This window comes from Seriola aureovittata, chromosome 13 (assembly GCF_021018895.1).
Source record: "Seriola aureovittata isolate HTS-2021-v1 ecotype China chromosome 13, ASM2101889v1, whole genome shotgun sequence".
In the NCBI taxonomy this organism is placed as follows: domain Eukaryota; kingdom Metazoa; phylum Chordata; class Actinopteri; order Carangiformes; family Carangidae; genus Seriola; species Seriola aureovittata.
In genome coordinates this window covers 3,291,034-3,318,210 of record NC_079376.1, presented here as the reverse complement: position 1 = coordinate 3,318,210, position 27,177 = coordinate 3,291,034, and the positions used below count along the sequence as shown (strand labels likewise).

The window sequence follows — 27,177 nt, the reverse complement described above, 5'->3', positions numbered from 1 at the left end:
TATCACTGGACTGTGTGTTATCTGGAAGGCTTGGCACTGTATATATATATATATATATATATATATATACATATATATATATATATATATATATATATGTATGTGTGTGTGTGTGTGTATGTTAAAATTAGGAAATTAAAAAGAAAAACATATATCAACATGTTTATAATGTGATTTTTGCTTTCAAGTCTCAAGGTGAGCATGATATGGAGTAAGTGACGTACTCAGTCGACTTGCTGTGAGGAAGCAGCTGCTTCTGCTTGACGACACACAGTTTCAGAGGATATGATAATGTAGTTTGACAAAATAATCCTAACTCCGTGTCTGCTCACCAGCTTTTTCCAGAGGTTTTTCAACCGCATCTTAAATTCTTCATCAATGGGTGGAATTTGCTCGGTTGTCATGGAGTTTTTAAAAAAAAAAAAAGGAGTTTATGTGATGCGCTCCATCCCCCCGTTAAACTGTTTCATACAGACGCCCACGACGGAGCTACTGAGGATGAAAAATGTGTCTAATAGGAAGTTTTTTGGTTTGTGATTGAACATCAAAGTCCCGTCTCAGCATGACGTCACATCCATCATCTATCCTCCTCTGCTGCTGGTTAGCGACCAGCAGGAGAAGTAAGACATCACACCAAACACTAAATGGCCCATACTAGTTGTTTTTCCCATGATGGATCTCCTCATTAAGTTACTATAAGGGCAACTGTTTTGTTAATCAGTCACTCGGGCAGAGGAGATACAGACTTTTTTCCAAACACTGACGTCCGACGGAACAAAACATCATTTGTGGTTTGATTCAAGCGAGTCACGGCAGACGGGTGGAGCTGCAGGATGCAGAAACTCATGAGCAGGAAAGTACACTGACCTGACACACACACGTATTGTTTAAGTGGTGCCACTCACTTTTGTGTCCTCTGGTGTTTTTCAAACCGCCGGCTCACCTGAGCTGAACCGCACTTAAACCACCAGCAAATATTAGCAAATAAGTTGAACTGTTTGTTGTTGGGGAGATAAAACACACACACACACACACACACACACACACACACTCGGCTGGAGTCGTGTCAAAGTGCCGGGTCACTAAACAGGACAACACATCCGCCTCGCTGTCTGAGTGCCGGAGGCGGGCGACTGGGAACCACCGAAGGCCGCGTTATAACAAAGCACAGGGGAATTAGGAACAAATACACACACACACACACACACCTCCTAAACACACATCTCAAGCACAATCTATCACACTGAAGATAATCCTGAACAGGTAAGAGGAGAAGAAAACAGATGCTTACAAAGACATTTTTCACAGAAATAGATTCTCAAGGACGCGTTTCATGATTCCCGCTCTTACTTTCTAAGACATGTGTATTAATACCTCACTTCTACCCCAGCTGTGAGTCTGCATGCAGGCCAGCTGTCAATGTGTGTGTGTGTGTGTGTTACTGTTAGTCTGTGACTGTCAGCAAAGAATAACTCTGGGGAAAAAGCTTTTCTACAACCCTCAAACTGTAAAACTCAGTGTTGAGTCTGCATGTGGGAGTCTGGGATCACCAGGAAACAGAAAACAACACCGCCAGGCTGCACTCAACCGTGCTGTGCTTTGAGCTGAATGCTAACAATGACAGTGCTAACATGCTGATGCTAAGCTGGTGTAATGTTTACCATGAGATGTTGAGATATATATATATTTTTTTTTTTTAACTAGAAAGCCACAGATATCCAACTCGTGGCGGCACCGGAGGGAAAAGTCGGGGATCGCCAAAGTCAGGATTCGACCTTTGGAAGCGTGAATGTCCGAACCAGAAGATCTCTGGCTCTTCTGCTTTACAAAGGAACAGCAGTACAGAAACATGAAAAGATTACAGCTGAATAAAAACACAAAGAATTCACAGAGAAGCAATTTTTTTAAAATAGCGACTTCAGAGAAGAAACAGACTTCTCATCCTAGTGACGCATCTTGAAAACGTCACTGCAAAGGCTCCGTCACCGCTCTGACCTCGGAGAGCGAGAGGTCACATCCATATATTGGATGTGTGAAAGTCAAAAGGAGCGACAGAGTCGTCACAGGGTTCATCCTCTGGGGAACCGTGGACGTCTGAACTGAATTTCATGGCGATCCATCCCACGGTTGTTGAGATATTTCAGTCTGGAAACAAAGCGGTGGACGGACCGACGATGCCATTCATAGAACCCAAACAAAACAAGAGTCTTAAAGTCACTCATCACATCAGCGTAATTCGCTCCGTCTTTATACAAACGAGTCCTCCATAAAAAGTCAAAAAAAAAGAAAAACCAAGGAGGTATTTTCTCCCTGCCAGCTCTGCAGAACATAAAGCCGAGGTGGGCCGGGTGAAACTGGGCAAACTCTTGCTGGAACATCTTTTCCATTTGCACACTGGCGCACCATTCCAAGACATGACAGCATCCCAGTAAAAACACACACACACACACACACACACACACACACACACACACACTCTCACACACTCAAAATGAGAGCTACAATAATTCGGAGCAGGATGAATTATTCAGTGTTTCTCTCTGCTTTTTCAAAGTCACATGGGACCCTCGGTACAATCATGTCGGAGCTCTCCATATGCTCCAGTGATGCGTCTATCAGCCAAACATATTCCTCCGGTCCGGGCCGAGTTCTCAGGCTCGATCCTGTCTCCCTGCCCAGACGATGGGGAGTCATCGGGATCCATCCGAGGCCCCGGTGCAGAGAGCAGTTGGCAGACTCCGCCGTGTGTGTGTGTGTGTGTGTGTGTGTGTGTGTGTGACTAACTGCGTTGCTGAGCAGTCGAGCTGTTGTGATTCTGTTACTCCAGCTGGCTCGGCTCAGTGTAGGAAGTCCATTAGCGGGACAAGTAACAGTGTGGGTATTCTCCGGTGCCTCAGCCCCCGAGGATAATGGGTCTATCTGGGGAAAAAGGCTTCCAGATGAGACGGGGATGCTGGACCGTCCACGGAAAGATAAGGAGTGGAGCCACTCACAGAAAGAGGAAGTGCTCTTTGTCATTTAAGAAAATAACTTTCACATTTAACCATAAAAACGATCATTTAATATATTTAATCAGTGGTGGAAGAAGTACTCAGATCTTTTATTTAAATACCAGATTGTAGAAAAACTAAAGTACAAATCGTGCATTCATATGTTAGCATCACTAATGTTGGAAACGTGGGGCTAACTATATATAACTATGTATACTACGCATAAATTTACAATTTCATAATTTTGATTTAAATAATCACATAGAAATTACTTCATCTACTAGCATGCATGGAAATGAAAATCACAATTATATTCAGTCAAAATTGAGAAATTCTTGTCAAATTTATGACAAAAAACTAAAATAACTATTTAATATTTCATGTATTTGAAATATTATTCAATTATTTTACTTAATAAATCCTAACTGACTTAGGAAGTAATAGTTCTGTGTAGCATATATAATATTTATGATTTATTATTCACATAATTGGACACATTATCTCACAATATCTTCCACATTTGATCTTAATTAATTAATTTATTTTCAGTTTTGGCACCACTGGGCTTCCATAAATTTGAACCACGTTTTATTTTATATATTTATAATAGAAATAGAGGATTAATTCCTGCAGGTGCTAAATCTAAATGTAAGCAAAAACAAGGAGATCACAGTGAGAAGCAGCAGCACCGGTGTGAACAGCTGTGAACAGTCAGTGACAGACAGACAGGGTGGAAATGCTTATTATTTATTACTGATTAAAGCCAGACACAGACGGGACCTGCTGGGTCCTCCATCAGAATCAAAGAACTTCATTGAGAAATCGCTCATTAACACCGTCGGTCTTCAGGCAGCCTCACACACAGTGGTACAAATATTCCCATTCAAAAACAAAAAACTCTGAAAACAGTCTTAGCTGAGGATGTGTGCAAACCTCTGAGAGCACAGGAGGAAGGGGGAGGGGCATTTAAAGGAGCAGAAGACGCAGGAAATGCTACAACTTGTGAGAAAGTTAACTTTAAAAAAAAAAAAGTTTAGTGGTTAAAACAGACAAGTTTGAGTCATGGAAGTGAACTGTCCAGAGCCCGACTCACTCTAAAAACATTACATTCATTACCTGCATTTATGTTCAATAACCTGCTTCTTTAATTACCTCCCGGGCGGACGGTAAACACACACACACACACATACATACACACACACACACACACACACACACACACACGGTTCAGACCGATATTGCCATTAAAACGCCTGGATCAATCACACCTCTCGAGTCACTCACGTCACTTCCTGTTCGTATCGCGCAGATATGAGACTTTATAATAAATAAACGAGACATCCATCCACTTTTAAAGTGCTGCACTCCTGTGACCTATGTTAAAGAGAGACTCTGTGACACCAACCTTCCTCTTCACGAGTCTCGCTTTAGAAGTTTGTTCTATTTCATAAACTTTTGATATGACTGGGAAAGAAGGAAACACAAAACTAATACCAAGACGGATAACAACTTCAAAAACCAAAAAAACAAAAGCATTAAAAGAGTGGATGCTGTCTGGCAGTAAGACACTAGATGAAGGAAAGAACACGGCTGTGAATAATGTTAGTCGGAGAGGTCGCCCTTCAAATGTTTCATTAAAATACGGCTCCGTTAAACACGCTGTAACATAAACGCTTGTTTTGCTTCGTCAGTAGCGGCACATGCTTAATAAAAAGACACTCATGACGGACATCTGACGTCACAATCTTCAGTCACAGAAGGCATCGAGCAGAACTCCCGCAGAGTCTATGTGGCGTATGAAGCAGTGTTGGAGGCTTACACAGTGTTGGGGGGGGGGGGGGGGGGGCGAATCCCCTCTAGAGTTACAGTGACACATACATTTCAAATGTCAGGGCCCCCCCCCCGTCTCTTCACTTTTCTCCCCTCCTGCTGAGCGACTCCGGACATTCCTCCTATTTCTTCATGCACAGAGAGACAGGAAGTCGCCGCCCCTCAGAAGGGAGCTCCGGTTCTGCTCCGAGAGTCGAGCATCAGGTTAACTCAGGTGGGACAAAAGCAAAAACAAAAGTTCTGCAAGGTGCTTTGGATACAAGCGTCCAAATCTGAGCACTTCCAAGCTCCTGATGTATTTGTAGTTCATGGATTTCCAAGCACTGAAGTCCACGAGGAGGAAAAGGGGCGGAGAGGAGCAGGGTGGGTGGGGTTATTTATTAGTAAACAGAACCTGTTACTGCTCAGTGGGACACACGGTGCGGTCTTTGCAGCAGAAGTAATGAACCACCACGCCGTTGGGATACCTGGCGAACGCGCTGAAAGAGAAGAGTTGAACAAACAGATAAAAAAAAAAAAAGGATTATTACTTCACTCTCTGCGTCGCGGCAGATGAACGAGCGTTTAATTAAAAATTACAGGAGTAAACTAAAAAATGAACAGGGTATGAAATTAACAGCAGCACAACGGCGTAAAATCGTGTTCAAGTTAATAAAACCGAAACTGCAGACATAAAAAAATAAAAATAAAAATAAAAAATCTGATAAAGAGAGATGAGAGATATAAAACGCGATGGTTACATTACATGGACAGAGTCGTAATCTCCACGTTAATGAGGATTTTCACGATAACCCCAAATAACTCCAAGATAAGCTCTTAAAAAAATAATCAGCCCACTTTTTTTCCAGATTTAATATTCAAAGTTTCTTTGTTTAACTGTTTTCAACATGTGCAGTGAAACGATAAGAATTAGAATAAGTATTAAAAAGGAGATAGTTTTTACCTGTTTCCTATTTTCTTCTTGCAAACTCTGCAGGTCTTCTCCTCTGTGATGACACATTTGACCTGCTGGTGGAAGATTCGCTCCTCCTGCACCTGAAGCCGGAGAACGTGTTTAGTTATTATCTGGTTCATTATTTTCATTACTGATTGTTGTGTGATGATTTTGAGTCTCCCAGAGCTCCAGGTTTGACGTGATGACACAGCTTCAGTTTCCTCTCTTGGATTGGTCACGTAGTTCTGGATCTTTGGCTCAAGCTTCTTGTGCCACACGTGCAGATATATCAACCACTCTGTCCTTAAACTATTATTAATTATCTTTTTCTTTAGGAAGACAGAGGAGCGGATTCTTCGTCAAGAACAAAACAATCTGCACGATCTTTTTTTTTTTACATTAACTACGGGGTAAACAAACTCAGCCGGACTCACCCTGAGGAACTCGGCCTGCAGCAGACTCTTCAGCACCTGGTTGCAGCGTTTCCTCTGAGCCCTCTCCTCCAGGACGCTCTCCAGGAAAACCCGGATCTCTCGGATCTGAGTATTCGCCGGCAGCAGATTGATGGCCTGGAAACCAAATAGTCAGCTTGTTAAAACACTGTAGACCGGACATCGTTAGTTTCTAATTTGCCTTTCTGATAACTAGCCAACAGTTACAGTTACACTTCCTGTGCGAGCGGATCGTTGACGTCTTCACCGAATCAGAAAATGAATGTTTGTCTTTGAAGTCGGGGAGATTTTCAGAGCGCGCAGGTCTTCAGTCACGGTGGGAGAGGTTGAGCACTGAAGGACTGGACGGCGGCCTTGAGGTGCAAGAGGCTGATTTGTAAATGTAAAGCTGCAGACTTCTCTTGCTCCGGGGAATGTGAGTTGAAAATGTTTTTTGCTGTAGTGTCCTTGAGCAGCAGCCCGGCCCCTGCTGGTCATACAGGGATACTCAGCAGCCTGCACAGGCAGACCGAGCTGAGATTTCAGGTTCGTTCTTGACCTCGGTCCACTCAGCAGCTGCTCTGGATTAAATTTACACATTTTCAGACTTTGTCTTCTTTGTGTCAAAGTCAAGAACGAACTTTCAGCCTCGGCTTTTTACACAGAGTTGGAGAAGTTTTGTACGATACGTTGTCTCGGTCAGGTGAAGAAGTGTGGTAACGGTTTAAGAAGGTGGAAGTAGTTGTGCAAAGAATGAAAAGAGCTCGAAATCTTTCTCAGCTTTGCACTGCTGGCCCATCACAGCATGAAGTGGGGCGTGGGGCAGTTTTCGGAAAGTTACAGCACCCTCCAACGCAGGGTGCACACCCGGCTGTTGACGGTTATCATGTGTAATCAGGGTTAACAGACAACCGTGGTAACGACGACTCAGGTCGGGTTGGGTTCAGATTCGGACAGAAAAACCTCTATACCCGTAAAAATGTGACCATCTACAATTAATAATATTTATTTTCTTAAAGAAAAAAGCAATAGTTGAAAAACTGCTTCAGTTTTCTCTGAAGCTTTGTTCAGTCTTGTCTTGTCTCCCCTTCTTCTCTCTTGGCGAGGCAGAGTCTGGGAGCGAGGCCAGGGGAAATGAAAGCGCGGTGCCATTAAAGTGAATGAGGGAGCGCTGCAGCGACGCAGAGTGGCACAGGAAGACAAGGTGGAGAGGTCCAGTCTGTGGGATCTGGACCTCGACACGCTCACGTTCCCCCCCTCGAGAGACTTTTAATTTTGACCTTTCTGTGTGACGGGGGGGGGGGGACACAGATCAGCGGTGCCTCTCGCACACAATCGTATCCAAACCGCGGACACGGCAGCTTGTTACGGTGCATTTTACAACCTGAACACAACAGATGAAGTTTTCTATTAATACCTTAAGAGTGACTCACTGGAGGCGTTTCAAAGAGCGCGTCTCTGTTTCTTTGTGATAAGATATACGGGAAAGAAAGAAAACACAATCTGCTGACGTGGACTGTGTGGAGAAGAGTTGGCAGCTGATAAAAACACAGAACCAAACACCTTCACGAAGCATTCCTGAAAGGGGATGTTTTCTTTACTCGACAGAATTCGCTGGATTGTGACACAAAGGTTTGATAAGAAAAATAGGTCACGAGCTACTTTTCAACAGAAACGCTTTTATTCAATTAACTCTTTAGCTATTTTGGTTCTGGGTGCAGATACTGGAAAGAGAACTGTGAGAGGAACTGCATCAGAGATATTCACGTTACAACACAGATGCTTCTCGTGGGAGACCGGCACCCTGCTGGAAATCTTTTTTTGGGTTCTCTGGATCTTTTCTATCACAGAGGCAGCAGCTTGATTTACCCCACCCCCCACCCCACCCCCTCCCCCCAACAGCGCGAACCCGCCTGATCTCGCTCTAAAAACAAACCGATGAATCAAATCCTTTAAAAAGGAATTCTGCTCCGTTCAGTCGCCGCTTTAATTTCCACACCAAATGCCAAATGACTGAATTTGTGCGATTGCGTGTCGTCGTTAATCGTGTTATTTGGATCCATCTTAAACAAACCGAGTCTTATCAGTGTCACTTTCGCCGCCGCATCTCGTCTGAATTAGAAATGATTATGAAGTCTGAGCGATTGCAAAGAGTCAACTAACAACAATAAAGCCCTGGGTTGAATTAGAAGCTAATTCATGTGTTCTGGTTTAATGAGCAGTTTGAAGTTTGCTGAGGACATTTCTGTGACTGACAACCTTCGGTCTGATTCGTCCTCAGGCAGTAAACGTGTGTTAGAAAGTAGTAGAATTATTTGTGAGTATTGCCAGACTGGGATTTGTTCTTAAGTCACCCTGCTGAGGGACAGAGTGCAGCTCGCCTCTTGTTTACCTTGGTGGTGTTGAGCTTGCTGTGGTGAAGCTCCAGGACCTGCAGGGCTGCCTGGAGGTTGGCCTGAGGCCCCGACAGCTCCATCTTGATGGGCCCCAGGCAGTGGACGTCGGGGGGTGACAGGTACATCCGCAGCAGAGACAGATAAACCTGCAGAGCATGAATACGTATAGAGTTTTATCTAAATAAGAGTCTCATCTATATTAAATGACCAGGGAATAGCGAATGCATCACTATCACAAAGTCCTTCAACGAATGAAAACATCAGTCATTTATTGAAACAGGAAATAAGTTATGTATGTAATATTTGCCAAGATAAGTAATGAGAGAATAAATGATTAAAAAGGAGAGATTACACAGGAAATAAAGTCAAAATGTCTGAACAGAAGATAAGAGTGAAGATGCTGAGTTTATAAAATCTAACCTTTAACAACAATAATAAGTTTAATATTAACAGGAGGCTTTAAACACAGAGATCTTATTTCTTTGTGACCTTGTGATTCATTGATTTTCACCAACAATCCAATGCTGCTTCTTTAACTGTCAGTATTGGTTTTGTCGAGCAACATTTTTGGTTCGGTTGAGAAGAAAACTGGAGTTTTTTTTTTTTTTTTGGTAGAACTGGCATGTACCATAAATAATCCATTATATTTGTATAGCACTTCCTGCAAACACAAAGGCTCTTAACAGAAGGCAGCAGAGCGTGCCAAATGGAAAAAGTGGTCATAAAAACAAAAAAGAAAAAAACAAAACAAAACGACATCAGAACGATGATAAAATCTACGAGGACACGACAAACAGCAAAATCAAAGAGGAAAGGGCAACGAATCTAAAATGAACAAAACAGCGACACAAATCAAAATGAAATTACACTAAAAGCCACTTACGTCTTTATTTCCTTCAACCGAGCTGTTGTAGTGCCCGTGGCAGTATCTGCAGAGCGCAGAGGAAAAACAGGAGCAAATGTAAAACGTGATAGTGCTACTTATTTTCAGGATGTTGATCGATGCTCACAGCGCTGTAACGAGGTAATCAGGATGGCTCAATTAGGTCACATGGGCCTTAAAAATCATTTAGCTGCCTGGCAGAGCAGGCTCATAATTAAATATGGTTTCAGGGCATAAAACAACTTTCCACTATTTTTTATTTTCTAATCTTTATCTCACTGTTTTAAATATCTTTCACAGTCTGGAGTCACTGCTGAGAAAGTGTTCACTTCACACCCAGCTGTGCAGGAGGAGCATGTGGTGTTTGTCCTGTGGAGGTACTCACTCCTCAGCCATGCGGGTGTCTTTCAGGACGTGCACATAGATGAAGAGCGCCTGCTCGTGTTTACCCATCCGTCCCAGGAGCAGAGCCCGTTCCTCCAGCAGGCCTTAGATGTGGAAAACGAGGTCAAAAGGTGCGAGTCACACCCCTCAGCTTCAACATATAAAAACCCCAGTAAAACCTGCCGCTACAGCTGAGAACACGTGTACGTGAGGTCATGGGAACCAAAAGCAGATGCGCTGTTTTTACATCCTAAAATCTGTGGTTTATTATGAATTTCTACGGTTTTGATTTGTATTAAAAACAAATACTTCCCTTCCATATCTACGGAGTAAACACTACAGACATGGTCTTCACACTACCACAATCTGCGTTCGTCATACTGAAACCTCAGTTCTTACCATCAAAGGGAAAGTCACTGATGAGTCTGGCCGGTTCGTAGCTGGTAGAAATATCCAGGAACGACAGCAGCTTGTTCCTGAACTCTCCCAGTTTGCCCTTCTCCTTTCCTGCGGCAACAGCTGGAACCCCTACAACAACACAGAGGTTTTTATTTTAGTATCTACAGCTGAAATGTTTCTTCAGTTAACTGATTAGTACAGGAACAAAAACACCAGAAATTTACTGGTTCCACCTTCTCAGAAGAGACTTTTTGCTGCTTTACGGAGCCACATTCGCACTTTGATCGCCACAACTTTGAACTACAGATTCAAAATTAAATTCAAAATGCAAATCCAAAAGTGGAAAAATGAGTTCCTTTTGGTTTTGGACCGTCCTGTTTTGTTTGTATTGTGCATCGTGTTGAAGTGGTCTGTAGTCAAGTTTTAGGAATGGGCTTTTTAAATGTTTTATGAGGAAGGAAATATACCCCACACGTTTGTTGGGGGTATAGGAAACTAAACTGTGCAGTTACTGCTGAAACGGACATAATTATCGACAACCCCTGGACGCACACGGCCCCATCCTCGGACCACAACAATCTCAGAGAAACAACATCTTAACATCGAGAGCCATATCCTGCGAGATGCTTCATAGAACGACGTGAAGCAATAACCTGCCACAAGGACAGATTTATTTATTCCGTTAGCGGCGTTTATTAGTTTATTCCGCAGACAGAGTGCACATTAGTGAGCCTCTCTGCAAACGCTGCCGTGTTGGCGGCGAGGTCCGTTTCACTGCGCGGTCCCTGGATGAGCATTAAAAAGGCACAAACACACAGAGATAAATGGACTTCATAATGAGCCCTGACACAGGCTTTATTTGCAGAGCGATCGGAGACAACCCTCTGGATGAGGGAGCAAAGGCAAACCGAACCCATATGCAGTGATGTAATCACATGAAAATGCTATGATACATCAGATGAATAAACTATTCTCCTGTAAGAAAGTTGATTTTCAAAAATGGTGGGTGGGGGTTTTTGTGAAAAAGATATTAAAGCTCCAGGGTCTCGTTGCCTTTACAGCTCTGACACTACAATAACACACTTCCATTTAAAGCGTTTCCTTTATTTTCTAGCTTTGCTTCAGGTAGGCATCAATGAATCCGGACAAAAATGACAAATAAGCCCAATTTAATGCTGAAATGTCTAAAAACATTTACTTTAATCCCTCTCACACTTTCTAAAAGTGGTAAAATAAGCTACTGTAAAACTTTCTTCAAGTGCCCAGAGATACTGTGACCTTAAATTAACTTCTCTTGCTTGTACCTTCTGGCAGTGAGCTGAGGTACTCTTTCATGAGGATCTGAACCCTCTCCAGGTAGAGCTGGATCAGCACATTGTGAAACTCCGGACCCTTGTCGTCCCACACGTAGATGATGTGCTCCAAATACGGGATGGCGAGCTCCGTGAAACCCTCCTTCAGGAAATTCAGCACCTTGTCTCGGGGCAAAGTCTCCACCTCTGTCAGGTCCTCCGTGAAAATCTGGATGGGAAGAGATTTTTTAAACCGACATCAGCACTTTCCTTATGGAGAAGTGGGAATAAAATAAATCCACAGTTTATAAAGAGAGGTCTGTTGTCATGGTGATATCTGGAGGTTATGTGAATTAAAAAGGTTGTATTCAAAACTAAACCACGGTAAAAAAAAATACAAAAAAACATAAATCAGTTTTCTACATGTGAATATGGGTTGAACATGATTATGGGATGTTTTTTATGTGAATTTTCTGCGCCCCACCTTCAGACCGTCGTCGGGACAGATCTTCAGCACCCAGGGAGAAAACTCAAAGATTATGCCCAGGTTCTCCACACCTGCGTCACAGGATTACAGTAAACAGGTAAGTTCAACTTCATCTGTGGAGCTCAGAGGAAAACAGGTGAGGAAGACAATACTTTTATTTTATTAGGCCATATTCGGCCGTTAGAGTCACAAACACAGGAAGTATGATAATAAATCTCCCATCATGCTTCAGTGTGATTTATCAGAATGTGTTACTTCTGGTAAATGCACATTCTTCTGAAATAAAAATCAATGCTGCAGCTCAGCTGATTAACCGGTTTGTCAACTGACAGAAAATTAAACGGCAACTATTTTGAACTGAATATATTAATGATTTAAGTCATTTTTTCCCCCTTAATTCTCAGACAATGGGAGGTTTGTTGCTTCTCTCTGTTTTATATCTTTCTAAAACTGTTGGACAAAACATTTGAAGACGTCACAGAATCCTAAACAACTGTCAGTCACAATTTCTCATTCACTGATTCATTATGAAAATAAGAGTTACATTAATTTATAATGAAAATAATCGTTAAGCGCAGCCCAGTTATAAATTAACTGATAATCCAAAATGCAAAACACAGCACACAAAAATGTGATGTATACATTATTAAAAAATATATCAACATGATTTTATTTCATCACTGAGGGAAAAAAAGAGATAATTCATCTAATAAATCATTTTATTGACCATCACTTGTCTATAATGAACGAATGAAACCACAGATGAAGAGGTTTGATGTTTTTTTTTTTTGCGAGCGCAACTAATTTCACTGGAAATTTTCTGGATTGATCTTCAGTTTAATCAGAAACAGGAGAAAGTGTGACGGAAACAAACACAAACAAAATCACATCCAACAGGTTTTTGTTTCGTTTTGAAGAGGAAACCTTCAGGCTGAAGTAATAACTTCCTCTTTGTGACTGAATTCAATGATTTTCTTTTTGTGAAAGTGGCTTAAAACGATCGTCATTACGCCGCAGTGTCACGATGGCCTTTAACTGCCAAGTGCAAAGTATTCACAGAGTGACACAGAAAACACACTGCCAGAGATATGAAAGGCTGCGGATCGTGACATGCAACAGATGCAGGCTATACATCTCATCCAACAGCCACTATCAATCAGAGTGAAAGATTCCTCAGAGGCTTTCCCAACATCACGCCAAACAAAGCTGAATGCATCTAGTGGGTGGCGGGTGGATCCTTACCCAGTCTCTGGAGGTACTCCACTGTTCGCTCGTGGCCCTTCAGCGGAGAGTTGGCCTTGGTGGACTGGTCCAGCAGCACCTGCAGAGCTGCCAGAGGGCAAACAGGGTGAAGGGGAGCGAAGGGAGGCGGGAGAAAAGGGCAGGAAGAACAAATGTGAGATTAGTCCGAATGATGGAAAGTAGCAAGACGTCATCTACTCTGCTGTGCGCTGCGTTACATAATTCCTCTGTCAACAGAAATTGGACGGAGCACATACACACTGCTAATTGGTGGCCGGGAACAGCTGCTTTGAATTGGCAGAAGGAGAGAGAGAGAGAGAGAGAGAGAGCGAGCGAGGCAGACTTCAGCAGCATGACATCATGAACACAAACTGCAGCGGGCCGATTAAACCCAGCCGCGCTCACACCAAGAAATCTACCACAGCCCAGAATCCACCACAAACCAAATAACACTAAGACGGCTCTGATCTACGAGGATGACGAGCTGACCGCATGCGGGAAACCTCCTCGGAGATAAACCGCCGCCGTGGCCCCGAAACAGCCGAGAATACAAGCTCATAACTGGCACTTATTGAATTCACACACGACCCAGCTCACAATGGCTTTTGTGTGTGAATGAGGATGTGACGAGGAGGCCGCTGGCAGAGGCCGATGTAGGTCTGGCATCGAGTGATCCCTCATTTAAATACTAAACCCCAAATTCAACAACCCATTTGAAAGAGGAATTGGGAACAGATGTTTCATTGTGTTTTTAACGTGATGTGTTCAGTTGTCATGCTGAGGTCTGCAACAGATAAACTACACTCCTACACAAACCCACACAAATAAAACTGAACTCTGATATATCAGTCTTTACCCAGTGATTGACTTCTCTTGTATGCAAGGATGAAAAACAAGAAAATAAAACAAACAATCATCTCGGACAAAATGTCACTGGAAAGTGTTTCTTCTCAGAATCGTGTTTTCCTTTGAAAAGCTCTTAATGTATTTCCACAGATATCGACTTTTCTTTTCACCTTAATTTAACATTTTGAAAATATGTCGAGATTTCTTTCACCGCAGGAGAAAAACGACCTCCGATGTTCTTTCATACGTACTCAACTTCACCTGACTTTTCTCACAGACGGATTTCTACTAGCTGAAGAAGTTTCCTGTAGAATAAACTTATATATTAATATACATTATAATATATTAATTTCTACTCCTGTAATTAAAGCGACGGCGCAGTGATCGAAAAAAACCACCGCTGATACTTTTCTTACATTTTGGATGAGATTAGAAAGGAAGAAGCGCAAGTGTAATTAATAACATCGATAATGAGCACGCTTCATTTAGGTGAGCCAGTTCTGGGGCGCTGGTGTTGCACATGCACGGCTCACTGTCTCGGCTTCACGGAGGAACTGCTGTGAGAGGAGGTCTGAAAACCGTTTGGCTCTGTGTTGAATTAAGGTCGCTGCAGATTTCTTTGGAATAAAAACAGATTTCAGTTCATTCATCCAATGAAAGAGGGAGAATAAAAAAATCTATTTGATAAACCTGTAAACCCAGCTTACAGTATATTACATAACATAAATTCTTGTGTGTACATGTTGCTATGTATGATACATTTTCCATTTGAGTAGTTTCTCTTACTAGTTTCTAAGTTACTCATACTGTCATACTTTACCCTCTTCTGTTTAATGTGTGTTTTTGTGTTTGTAATGTAATGCCTTCTATTTCCTTACGTAACACTGGTTATTGTTCATTCACGCAACAAAAGCATATTTGACCTCGCACTTGAACTCGACAGAGAGAGTTTTCCAGGGGAGCCAACGACAGCTGAAAGAGGTGTATGAATCCCCACCGTGTCGGATTAATCTTTACGCCTCGAATCACACATAATCAAATGGAATTCAAATTAGTTTTTTTTTTTGTTTTCCAGAGGAACACGGTTCAGTACAAATTACACAATTAGGGGCCGGGGCATTAATGGCATGTTTTCTGAGACAGAGCTGGGTGAAAAGTCAAGTCTCTCTGCTTTTTGTTCGTTTCAAGCACATGCAGAAAACGTTTTGATTTGAATTGGAAAACAACGTCCTGATCTCAAACTGTTTGAGAGGAATTTGTAATTTTATGGTAAAAAGTGTTTAACATTGTTAAATCTGCTGCAGAACACCTGTTGTATTCAAGACAGATTTAATGACTGTGGACGTCCCCAAAAGGTCCGTCGTACATTTGTCATTACAGCGAGAGGAGAAGAGACAACTCCCATAATTATACGCAGCCTCTTTGTGCAGGTTGATACTCGATGATGCGTCAGATTAAGATCGCACTGGGTGGTTTGCACTCTCTTACCTTTCTGGTGCAGGCCCTTCTTCTCGTAAAGAATAATGAGCTCGCTGTACTTGTGAGCCTTCTTGAGGACGTACTCGCTCTCCTCGATGTGGCAGTGGTTGTTCTCCAGACGAAGGAGGGGGGACACCAGGGCCACATTGGTCTGAAGAAGAAGGGGGGCGGGATACGAGGAGATTACGCAACATGAACACCAAAACATTTCCAAACACGAATCCCTCTCCGAACCCTTTTAAAAGTTCAAGTTGTAGTTCACCCAAAGACTACAAGCAGGTGACTTCACTGATTAGCCGATCCCCTCCGCTTCACGATGTGTTTATTGTTGGAATAATCTGGCGCAGATGCTTGGCACTACCGAAGCAAGCGCTATCTCAGAAGGTTCTCCAGGCTCTCTGAGGTTATCCATCCAGTGTAATCTAATCTAGGCCTGCCCTGGGAGCTGCACTGCTTAAACAGGGCTTATTATACCTCGGAAAAAAAAGAAGGACTTGGCGGCATTTTCCCTGAATTGAAGAGTCCCATTTCAACATGTGTGTGTGTGTGTGTGTGTGTGTGTGTGTGTGTGTGCGTGTGTGTGTGTGTGTGCGTGCGTGCGTGTGTGTGTGCGTGCGTGCGTGCGTGCGTGCGTGCGTGTGTGTGTGTGTGTGTGTGTGTGTTGGGGGCAGAAAGACTTGGAGACTTATTTTGTTGCTCTCACAGAACCCAGCCGCTCTGTGGAAGAACTTATTTTGGATGCTTATATCCGTGTCCCACTTGTGAATCGAACGTTTTTTGCTTTGCTGCGCCAGGAATCTACTTCCCTCGAATCAACCCCACAAAGCAGTTACCGCGGCGACGACCCCCGAACGACAGTCACACTCACAGACTCAGGTTCTGTTACTTCAAAGTAAATCCTGCCGTTGAGCCTGTTTAACACAGGACCCATCTGGCTACATGTGAGGTACAGCGAACCGCCAAGTGTTGCTGCCAGCTTCTATGAGTGTTAAGAATTACTGACTTATTTCACTTTGCTGTAAGCGCAGGGGCGAAGACCGCCAAGCTTTTAAGAGCTGATACAACTTTTAGCATGAAAATATAAACATTTGGACTAGCCTTCGCTAACAATTACAGGTTGGTTGTAAATCAAAAAGTATTATGTTGGACATGTGTGGCTAATGTTTGTCTGTCCTGGGTTGATCCAACCTTCCTGTGTGTATCCATTCACCTTAAGTGTGAACAGATGCAGAGAACAAGAAAGTGCTTCAGATGAAAACATGAATAACTCTTTACAATCCAACAGCGATAACAAAAGGTTTCTTTCATTACAAAATAATAAAAAGCATGACACAAAAACAGTGGTACTTTGTAGAGAACATAAAGCCCGCGATGTGTTGCGATAACAAAACAGAGACTCGCTGACAGGAGGGCATGTTATTAAATACATCAAGTGAAAGCAAGAAAAACAGGAAGATCGTGGTCTTACATGCAGGTAACATTTCAGCAGGGTGGTATCAATGATCTGCAGGAGTTTTTTGCGGCTCTTAATGGTCGGTGTGCCCTCCATGAGTGGAGACGTTGTGGAGGGGTCAGAGTCGTTCAGCTGTTTCACCAGGTGGCTGCGTTTCTGTGACGACATTAAAGAACATAAAGAAAATGTAGATTATTAACTCGCACTTCCTTTGATTTACACCAATTTCCTTGATACGTGTTTTCAATATAATATTACAACCTTTGAGCTTTTGTTAGTTTATGTAGAGGCCACATATTTAAAGCTAAAATCCTTTTTTTAAAACCTGGGTGAGGTAATCGATCAGAGCGAGGTGAGCCTTCTCCAGCTCTGCCCCGGACAGCGTCGGCAGGGGGTTGGGATAGTGCAGCTGTTTGCGGTAGTCTGACGGGAGCAGGTCCGGGTACAGTCCAATCACGTGGGTGGGATCTGCAGAGCACAGGAGGCGGGGTTTGTTCAATTGTATTCCATGTGTGATAGTCGAGTTTGTTTAGCAGTCACTGATTAAAGGAAAATGTGTTCAGAGTTTGTGATATAAACACAGAACAACAACAACAACAACCAGACCTGAACTCAACTCAACTCATGTCATCACTGTGGAATCAATTCTCACACAGAGATTGTAAGTCATACTTAAATAAAAAACATTCACATCCAATTTACTCTACAATAAGCAGCAGATGTCTGATGAGTTCAAGGAAAACAAAAAGAAAAGCAGAGTAAATGAAATCAAACTATGACGGGTGACGATCTCTCAACAGCAGAACATACGAGGTCTCAGATATCTGACACTCAACGTGTTCGCCTCCAGTATGTAGCGAATAGCAGCAACGTGTGACAGGTCGAAACAGATAAACGCGGCCTTATGTTCACATGCGGTTTGATCCGGGCCAGGATCTGTTTCACACAATTTGGCCTGAACAGAGAGAATTCGGTGGAGAGCTCTACCTGTGCCGAGTTTGGCAAACACCTGCATGGAGTCGTCGAATCTCTTCTGGCAAAACAGATTGAAGGCGTAGAGATTCTGGATGTGATGTATCTGTTGCTTCTTGTCTCCGTCTGAATCATCCTTCATCTTCTGGCAGAAAAATAAAGAAAGAAAAAAGAAAGAAAGAAAGAAAGAAAATTTCATCACACTACAGCAAAAAAAAAAGTTATCTCTCCAGTTTTACTTATCAGAGCTACAGCTCCCAAGAACGTGAAAACTGCATGAATTCACTTTCTTTTTTTTTTTGTTCTTTGAATTGCCCCTGGAAAACTAGAGAGCTGGATTGCTAGATAAGCTGACTATAAAGAACAAAACCCTGAGCATTTTACCGTTTGGACGTACTGCTCCTAATCAAGATAAGTGATTCTGATGTTCCATCCTCTGAGCTAAAGCACAAAATTGAATCCTCAGGAATTTAATAACAAGGTTTATTAGTGAAGTGAGCGGCTCCGTTGCTCACCGCCAGCTGGAGAGCCAGCTCAAACTGCTTGTCCTGAAGAAGCTGCCGGATTTGGGTGGCTATTGAAACGGGCACCAGGCGCCACACAAAGTGGTTGCTGGCAACGTACACAATATTCTGCCTGTGGAAGATAAGAGGAGAAAACAAGATTAGAGAGGACAGGTTGGAACAACAGTGTTTTTCTTTGCTCGGAGGAACTGACATTATCGGCATCATTATCACGGGAACTGATGAAAGCAGCAAGTGATACATGAGACTCTTTTGGGGATGTTATGCATCGTAAACAGAGTGGGAGCATCAAAAAAAGAAAGGCCACTATTCATCATCAAACCCTGCAACTATAACTATAACCAACTGTGCTGCAAGAGCCACTGCAGACTTTTCTTTCTTTTACCTCAAATGCTTTAGTACTGAACGGGTATCGCTGCCACCACAACAAAAGACACACACAACAAAAGACACACACACACACACACACACACACACACACACACACACACACATTTTAGCATGAAAAGATTTTTCATGTTATTATGACATATTTTCTTGTTATACTTCTTATCTCTCTTCTTATCTTGTCATATCTTTAAACTTTCCTATTTTTACGCAAACTGATGTAATGTTTCTCACCATAACACGGTCGGTTGGTTAAAGTTGGCAAGTTGTTAAAACAGGAACATACAACTGATTGTAAATCTTTCAATATATTTTCTTTCTTTGACACAATTTGATAAATAAAATGGTAATAAAGTTTGAATTTTACTTCCTTTTAATCATTTCAGAAGTGCGACCACGCGACGAAGCAAAGCACAATGTGAACGGTTGAACATCTGCATGAAAATAAACATTTGTCTGCAAAGTCTGTTTGTGCTGAAGCTTGATCAGACTTCAGAATCTAGCTGCAGTTTGCTTTTGCACAGAACTGACAGAAAATGTACGAAATAAAACGACAGAAGGTCACAGCAGCCTGCCGGCCTGCCTCACCCTGCTGAGGTGATGAAGCGAGGTCTCTGCAGCTCCACACTCTGCACCAGCAGCCTCGGCTCAAAGGTCCGGATCTCCACGTACCGAGGGAGAACAGCGATGATGTACGGAGGCTGGTGCTCTGAGAAGGTTAGAACAGAGGCAGCAGTGTCACATTTCTGTGTGCGTCAGTCACAACCAAATTATCGCAACTGAGTCTGTGACATAAAACTATTAAATATCCTCAGCAAATCATTAAACAACTGTGTTAATACACACGTCTGAAAATATGAATATTAAGACAAAATCTAAACAAGCATTTCAACTTTTTGCAGGAAAGAAGGCGAGTAAAGTTTTTGGATATTTAAAGACACTTTTATGAAATGGGGAACACACACTGGCCGCTGCTTGTCAATCGACACCTGTGGCACGTACAAACAGAAGCAGTGGTTTCAGTACGGATGATAAAAAATGTTTTTTATGCAGATTTCAATAGCGAGGAAACAAGAAAGTGGTGAATCACGACAAGTTGGTGCCAAGCTAATAGGGTGTGTTTCCTTTTAGGATTTAAAAGAGAGAGAAAATTACTTTCTTGATTTTTCACAACAAGGGGACTTAGCACCAACTTTTATCTCTTTCTGTTGAATTTACCCTTTGCGAGTTTTGCTGTCCACGCAACAGAAACTGTGTCGTGACAGCAGGTGCTTCAGTTCTGATTAAGGAGTGAAAACCTTAAGGCTAATGGGATAGGAAATCCACCCGGAGACAGCCATCTAGACGGGCCTGAGGATGGACAGACTACTCCTGCAGGCAAAGGCCCAGGCCCTCTGCTCCAGCCACGACCAGTCAGGAAAGTCAGTCAAAAGTATTTTAAACTGACCAGCGCTCATCCTCTGCTGATGCGCGCCCAAAGCCACAATGTCGACCATATCAAAACAAGGAAATTGCAAACTGTATGAAACCACTGCTTGGAGGCTTCATTTCCCCTTCATATTGTTCCTCTCTGCATTTCAATGAGCACAGACAGAGGGGCCTTTAAAACAATGAGAGAGCTCATCTGCATCACTTCTGTCACAAAGTTCATTAGTAACCCAGACCTGCGGTGTCTTAGTCACGGGATGAGAACGCTGATCTAAAACTGTCTTTTTCTCCTCTGACATATGGAAAGCAGCAGCACGGCTCAGACGGGCTGGAAAGAAAAGACTTTACACAAGGGAAGGAAAGATTATGGAAGAGAAAAGAAAAAAGGCAGACAGCGGCGGGATGACTGCAGCTGACAGAACGATGCCGGTATTCAGGCCAAAAGCTTTATCGAGCGTTTGTTTTAATATCCAATTACTACGTGAAGAGACCTGCTCTATTAGTGTGCAAATGTTTTAATTGCCAAATCGTTTGTGACAAATAAAGAACTGGGCGATACACCGACCCAACCGTGACCAGCTCCGGTCAGGGTCGGCGAGGGTTGATTGCTTATTGTGATTGGCCGGTCCTGACACACAGAGACGCTCCGTGAGAGACAGACAGGGATGGTAAAAACTTTATGGATTTTTTTTTTTTTTTTTGATGACCCTCCCGGTGCTCCTGACGGCCGGCCCAAATATAGCACACAGTCAGACGGTTGTCAATGTGTTTGTGAGAGAGAGAGAGAGAGAGAGAGACATGGGGCGAGGAGGGGCTGAGCGAATCAATGAGCTGCACACGGCTCTACAATAAAAACAAGATTTTAAACATTTCACATAGTAAAAAAAAGAAAAACAAAAATCAATATGTGGTGGTTAATTCTGATATTGTTGGTATTATATGTATGTGAAATGTATCTGAGATTGTCCTCTTACAGACACAGGCACAACATTTCTTAAATAGTCAGTAAAATCAAATAACATTGATGCAGCGCTGTGTACAGTTTCAGTAGCTCACTATTATTAGACGGGAACTTTTATATTTTACAAAAGAGGAAGGAAATGAATCTAAGATGATGCTCACACTCACGCAGAAAGACTCTCAGATGATGAATTATTTTTTTTAATTTCTGTGCCGAACAAAAACCTGCATGTGACCTCGAATTGGCTCAATTTCATGCCGTCCACCAAAACAAAATGCGTCTCCACAGCAGCTCGTCTTCCGTTTCTCCCTGTAGTGTTCTCCTGTTTGGTCTGGATCATTTATCTCTCTCTTTCCGGTGCAGATGGGTATTATCATGAACAAGCTTGTTAATGTTAAGTGGTCAAATTCATAGTCGACAATGTCCTCAGGGAAATCAATAGATGCTCGTCCTTGAGAGACAATAAACTAATAAAATGCAGTGTATGTTATTGAAATGTGACTTAGACGTTCACATTCTGTTTCTGTTTAAAAAGTGGATTTTTGAGGTTTGAAGGTTTCATCGTTTAAAAAGACAACATAAAATGAAGCAGATTTAGTTTTCCCTTTGGAGAAATGAGCTGCCAGGAGTGACACATTTTGACAAAAATATTTTCCGTGTTATCTGGAAGGCGAACTATAAACTATAGGGCGCTGGGGGAGAGTGTTTGGCTCTTGTGACTCTGCATTTGTGTCTCCTTTTGACTTTGCCGTCAGTGTCTATTGATATTGAATACAAGTTAACTCTAGCAAAGACATCAGGATAGAAACAGTAACTAGGATTAGGTGGTTTGTTTTTCATATGCATGGAAATACAACCTCATTTTTTTTTTTTTTTTAAATGGTATGTAACCTGATGTAAAATAAAGATGAATCTAAAATGAATCCTCACAGTGTTTGTTCTCGTGTTTCTTTCTTACCCATCGCTATGGGGATGTCTGTCCAGTTCAGGGCACACTTCTGGGTGCAAACGCCATCTTCATTTAGCACCACAGTTAGGTCATCCTGCCCGACAGCCACCTTCCCATCAGCCAGTGGGGCGACCAGAGGCTCTAACTGTTTCCCGGTGGGGAAGAGCTCCTTGATGGAGCCACGGCCATCCATCTGGTTGACAGGAGAGATGGCACGTTTGAGTCAGGAGATACAGATAATAATACCTTAGCGACGAAAACTTTCTCTGTGAGGTCAGTTACTTTATAGACAGTAAAACAACATTAAGGAAAAGCCGAGAAGAGGAATAACTCCAAGCAGTACGAATAACAGAAATAAGAAAAGGAAAAAGCCTAAAATAAACACACACACACAAATCAAGGGCAACAGAAGAACAAGTTATATAACAGCCTGCGTCTGAAGTGTGTTTTCAGATGTGGTATAAAAAGTGACACCTCTCAAAATCTGTCTATGAAACACCTTCTGCAGACTTGAAAGGCACCTGCAAAATGTTTATAGCTTGCCTCTTCACAGAATAATGAATAAAGGATTCAGGCCAGTTCACGCAGGGGTCACCACAGAGACTTAACCGCTGAACACTGAAAGTTTAACCGTGTTTTCTGCAGTCTTTCGGAAAAATATAAGAGTTTCAGAACAAACTCAACATGCAGATGAACAGTGAAGAAGTGAATTATGCTGCAGGTTTAAGTGGTTCCTATGAATCTTTTGATTGTTCCCTGAAAACCTGTCGCTACTGGAATCAAATCCACAACTGCCATTAATCCAGGCTACAGCCTCTCTTCTCCGTTAATGAACACACTGCAAACGTTTTACAGCCTTCTTGCAAGTCTACAAGGAATGAGTGTTTAATATACACAAGAAAGATAATGGTTGGAGGATCACTAAGTTGCGTGTATAAAGTGTATAAAGTGTATAAAGCTTAGTGTTACCGTCTCCTGCAGCACGTACCCGAATAAGGTAATAGTCTCGTTTGAAACCAACACATATGGAGTTTTCGCACCAGGCCATGGACTTTGGAATATCTGGTGCACCGAAGTCGCCCTAACAGACAAAAAGAAAACATTAAGATGACTAAATATGTCAAAAGGAGTGGGAAAACAACAAAAAAAAAAAAAAAAGAGAAAAGAAATCTGGCTCACACTGCAGTGAGTCACACTCAGATATATTTCATTTTACCTGCAGCTCGTGGAACTCTCTATCCTTCCAGTAATACAGCTGGAGTTTCTTTTTTACTGCGACACACATTCTCAGCCTTTCCTCTCCTGAGACGGCTTGCTGAGGGAGGGAGGAGAAAAAAAAATATACAAAAATCAGGGAAAATGTGAGTACAACACTGAAATGTGGAAATGAAAGGAAAGAATATCATTGTTATGACAACAATTGTGCCGTAAGATTTCTTTGGACTCACATCAGTCTTCTGCCTGTTTTAGTCCATTTACCGCAAATTACAGTTCAGTTTTAAAATATACTGTTTAATAGATGTTTCCTGTCTTCAAGGCAGCCATTGTACACTGCAAATAGACTGATACTTGCTTGAGCTTCACATTAATGGACATCATGTTGCTTTTTATTGAAGGAAACTGTCACAAGGGAATGATTTGAAAACGTCTGCTGGTGTAGCGTGCGGTACAGTATGTGCTGGTGGGAAGCAGCAGCATGTTAGATTTGAGGATCTCTGCCAGTGTTGATGATGTCTGAGGAAGAGCGATGAACTTCACATGCACTGCAAATCTACATATAGGATTGTAACCACACTGTTATGTCTTGAGCCCTCTATTTGAGTCTCTGAATTCATGCATCCTTCCAAATGACCAATCTTACGCCTTTAGGTCTCTATTTGTTCCTAACCGTACTGAAATTTGGAGGATGCAGGGAACATAGGAATCACTTTTTCCGAAGGCTGAAACTCTATGGTGAGATCCAGGGTAGTTAATATGATTATGAGTTGACTAGAAATTAGAAAAAAAGAAACAGATTATGACACGTTCAAACTGAATAAACCAGTTTATTAAAGCTCCCTGGTCTTAAATTAGCTTACTATAAAGACACTGACTCATCGCCCTTTTCTCTCTTATTCATCCCCGAGCTGTTTGAATGATGCATTGTACATCCTGCACATGTGAAAACTGTTCTCACTTGAGAGGTTTTGAACATGAAACAATACAAATGCACGAATATAATAGCATTATTGTACATTAACGGTATTGTACAATCCGCTGTAACTGACCTGCAGGTCACATGCGAAGATCGTGGCTCCTTTGGCTTTGGACACCACAGTGATCTGCTGGAAGGTCAGGAGGTCGTGGACGTGGATGTTGTTCTCTGCAGAAGACAATCAAAGATATTTTATGTATTGCGGTGATAATGTAGACAAATGCTCCGCTGTGCGTGTCAATACACAGATGCAGACTGTTTACAAAGCATGATCTTTTAACTGTGAACAACTTTTTTCAAAAGTCAAGAATTAACTCTTACACTGAAATCACATTCTAATACATAAAAATGTGTTTGTGAGGAAAACTTACCCAGTAGACTGACAAGGATTTTGTACTGTGAGACAACGTAAAGCTGTGGGAAGAGTAGGAAACACAGTTAAAGGAGATTCAAAGCAGGCATTAGCGTGGACGTTAACACCTCAGCTAAGAACTGACATCTGTTAGCATGATACGTTGACAAAACCATGCTGTTCAAGCTGAAGCCGATGCTATAAATAAAATATTAAATAAATATAAATATAAATATCTATCTGTGGTATTCTTGAGGTGTGTGAGACTGCCAGAATCATTCCGAGAGAGGGAGTTGGCCATTGACAGTTAAAAGAGACGAACCGAGGCGAACAGAGTGAAGTGAGTCTAATGTTTATTAGTACTAATAACAGGAAGACACCAGAATGTAGTTCCAAAAACTCTGGAAGTATTTGAGTTGTGACTCTCTCAATAGACTTCAAACGTTCCTTCTTCACATAGTTTTTGATCTATGCAGAAACAAGTCTGTGGTTCTTCACTACCTGCTGAATCTTCTTTGAGAAGTTCTTGTTGGATTTTTCCAGTGTGACCTCAAACCGGTTGGTTCCTGTTGAGAAAAGAGACATGTTCATCAAAAACCATCATCATCATTGTCAAATATAAATGTAAGCATGTTGTATATAGTGTTTATGTACATGTTTACATGCATACACTGTATATAAGCACTCATTTCATGTATATAAAGTAACCTATTACGTTACGCACTCTTTCCACTTTTGTATTCTTATTTAGAATTTACAGAAACAGCTTCACTTGTATAGAATCTGTATGCTGTTGTTCATTATAGCTTTTTATATACCTTGCATTTATATATGCAGCTTGTTTATGTTGTTTACATTTACTGTTTATGTTCCTTCAGCTTTGTTGTACTTGTTTTTAATTGTATCTCTCTTTTTTAGCAACTAAAAGCCCCGTAGAGCTGATTTTTGCTTCTGAAAATGACTCAAAAGTTTTATTTGAAACAGGAGTCGGTAAGTTGAGAAGGTCTGCAAACACACAGCATCCCACATCACTTTGACTTCCTTTTTTACCTGGATCTTTCTTTATTCGGTAGAGAAGGAGATGCCCTGGTTTTGTTCCAACAAGCAGCCAGTCCTCTGAGGAGAGAGGAACTCAAAGAGTCAATGACAGTTCAAAAGGAGGCTGTCAGTCATTTTACAGTATCAAACACAAACTTTTTCAGTCACAGCTTGCAGGGAGATCATTCATGTCAGCGGTGAAGCAACTCACAATAAACATGGGACACCTGAGACTGCAGTTCAATAAACGCCCATAGAGACGAGCTCAATGTCAAAGGATGAAAGAATAGCTGAGGGAAATATAAAATGTCAACAACTCACCCCAGGCCGCGAGACAGTCAATCTGAAGGGGAAGCTTTTCCAAAATAGGCACTGGTTCATACGCGTCATGCATCTTGAAGCGATATTGCTGATTCAATTACAGACCGCTGTGATGGATCGATCCCACACGGAGTTGACGCCTGTCGGACAACAGCTGACTGACGGACCGCTGACGACTCTGTTAGGGTGGTACGCCTGTGTGTGTCGCCATTAACAGACGGAGCAGTTCGGTGTTTAGACAGGCGACGGGGAAATTTGGTTTAGTAAACCCTGGCGTGGCTGACTGCAGCGATGAAAAGCAGTTTGGCTTGTAAACCAGCTATCTCTCCGACCAAAACAACAGCTGATCGTTAGCCTGCTAGCTCAGAAGTTAGCAAGCCACGGCTACTGCTCCAAAACATTGTTCCCTCTCACTCCATGTCGGCTGGAAACCGAACAAAGACAGTCAGCTACTTCGTCGATAACAACTAACGTACCACTGAGTATCTCGATACGATTGGTAATAAAAAAACGTATTGTCCGTAGCACTTAGTTTACGTTAGCCAGGTTAGCTTCTTGCTACTTCCTCAGTTGTGTTGACGACGGCTGCGCGAGGGTAACGGGGTTTGACAGGCACGTGACTCAAGCCAGCGCACTCACGAGGAACGCGTTAAAGGTGTAGTGATGATATGTATGTAGTCGTAGCAACGTAGCTCGCGGTGATGTGGAATTCTCGCGAGATTTTGTTCATAGAGCCTCTATAGAAAATAATGTGTGCAAAAAAACAAACTAAAAATAAAAATAAATAATAATAGTCACTACAGGTGTCCCTCAAACAGCTTTTTGAAGCTGTCGCGACTGGCCACAATAACCTCTCTATATCCCCATATAGATGATCGCTTCTAAGACCGAACTTTTATTACCTACCTTACCTCCCGATAGCAAATTGAAGCCGCACTGGAGGTGTCATGGGCTCCGGAACACACCTGAAAAACACATCTAGAGGGAATTGTGAAACCATGCCAA

At 42.2% G+C, this 27,177-nt stretch overlaps 1 protein-coding gene across 2 annotated transcripts; it reads right to left on the bottom strand.

Moving 5' to 3' along the window:
• Positions 1–3,721: 3,721 nt before the first annotated feature.
• Positions 3,722–26,798, bottom strand: vps39 (VPS39 subunit of HOPS complex). Of its 2 annotated transcripts, none has more exons than XM_056393702.1 (24): positions 26,173–26,798; positions 25,864–25,929; positions 25,315–25,379; positions 24,833–24,875; positions 24,535–24,629; positions 23,484–23,582; positions 23,256–23,348; positions 22,277–22,460; positions 19,518–19,638; positions 18,534–18,654; positions 18,034–18,163; positions 17,372–17,514; positions 17,062–17,202; positions 15,603–15,744; positions 13,269–13,355; positions 12,024–12,097; positions 11,552–11,768; positions 10,248–10,376; positions 9,850–9,952; positions 9,465–9,510; positions 8,578–8,727; positions 6,189–6,323; positions 5,764–5,855; positions 3,722–5,299 (listed from the first exon to the last, which is right to left on the bottom strand). In XM_056393702.1, exons 1-24 carry the CDS (start codon positions 26,243–26,245, stop codon positions 5,218–5,220), a joined length of 2,631 nt encoding a protein of 876 aa, XP_056249677.1. In that variant the 5' UTR covers positions 26,246–26,798; the 3' UTR covers positions 3,722–5,217. The 2 variants fall into 2 exon arrangements, with proteins under 2 accessions (XP_056249677.1, XP_056249678.1); XM_056393703.1 differs by having other exon boundaries at positions 18,034–18,160; positions 26,173–26,797.
• Between the last annotated feature and the right edge of the window lie 379 nt (positions 26,799–27,177).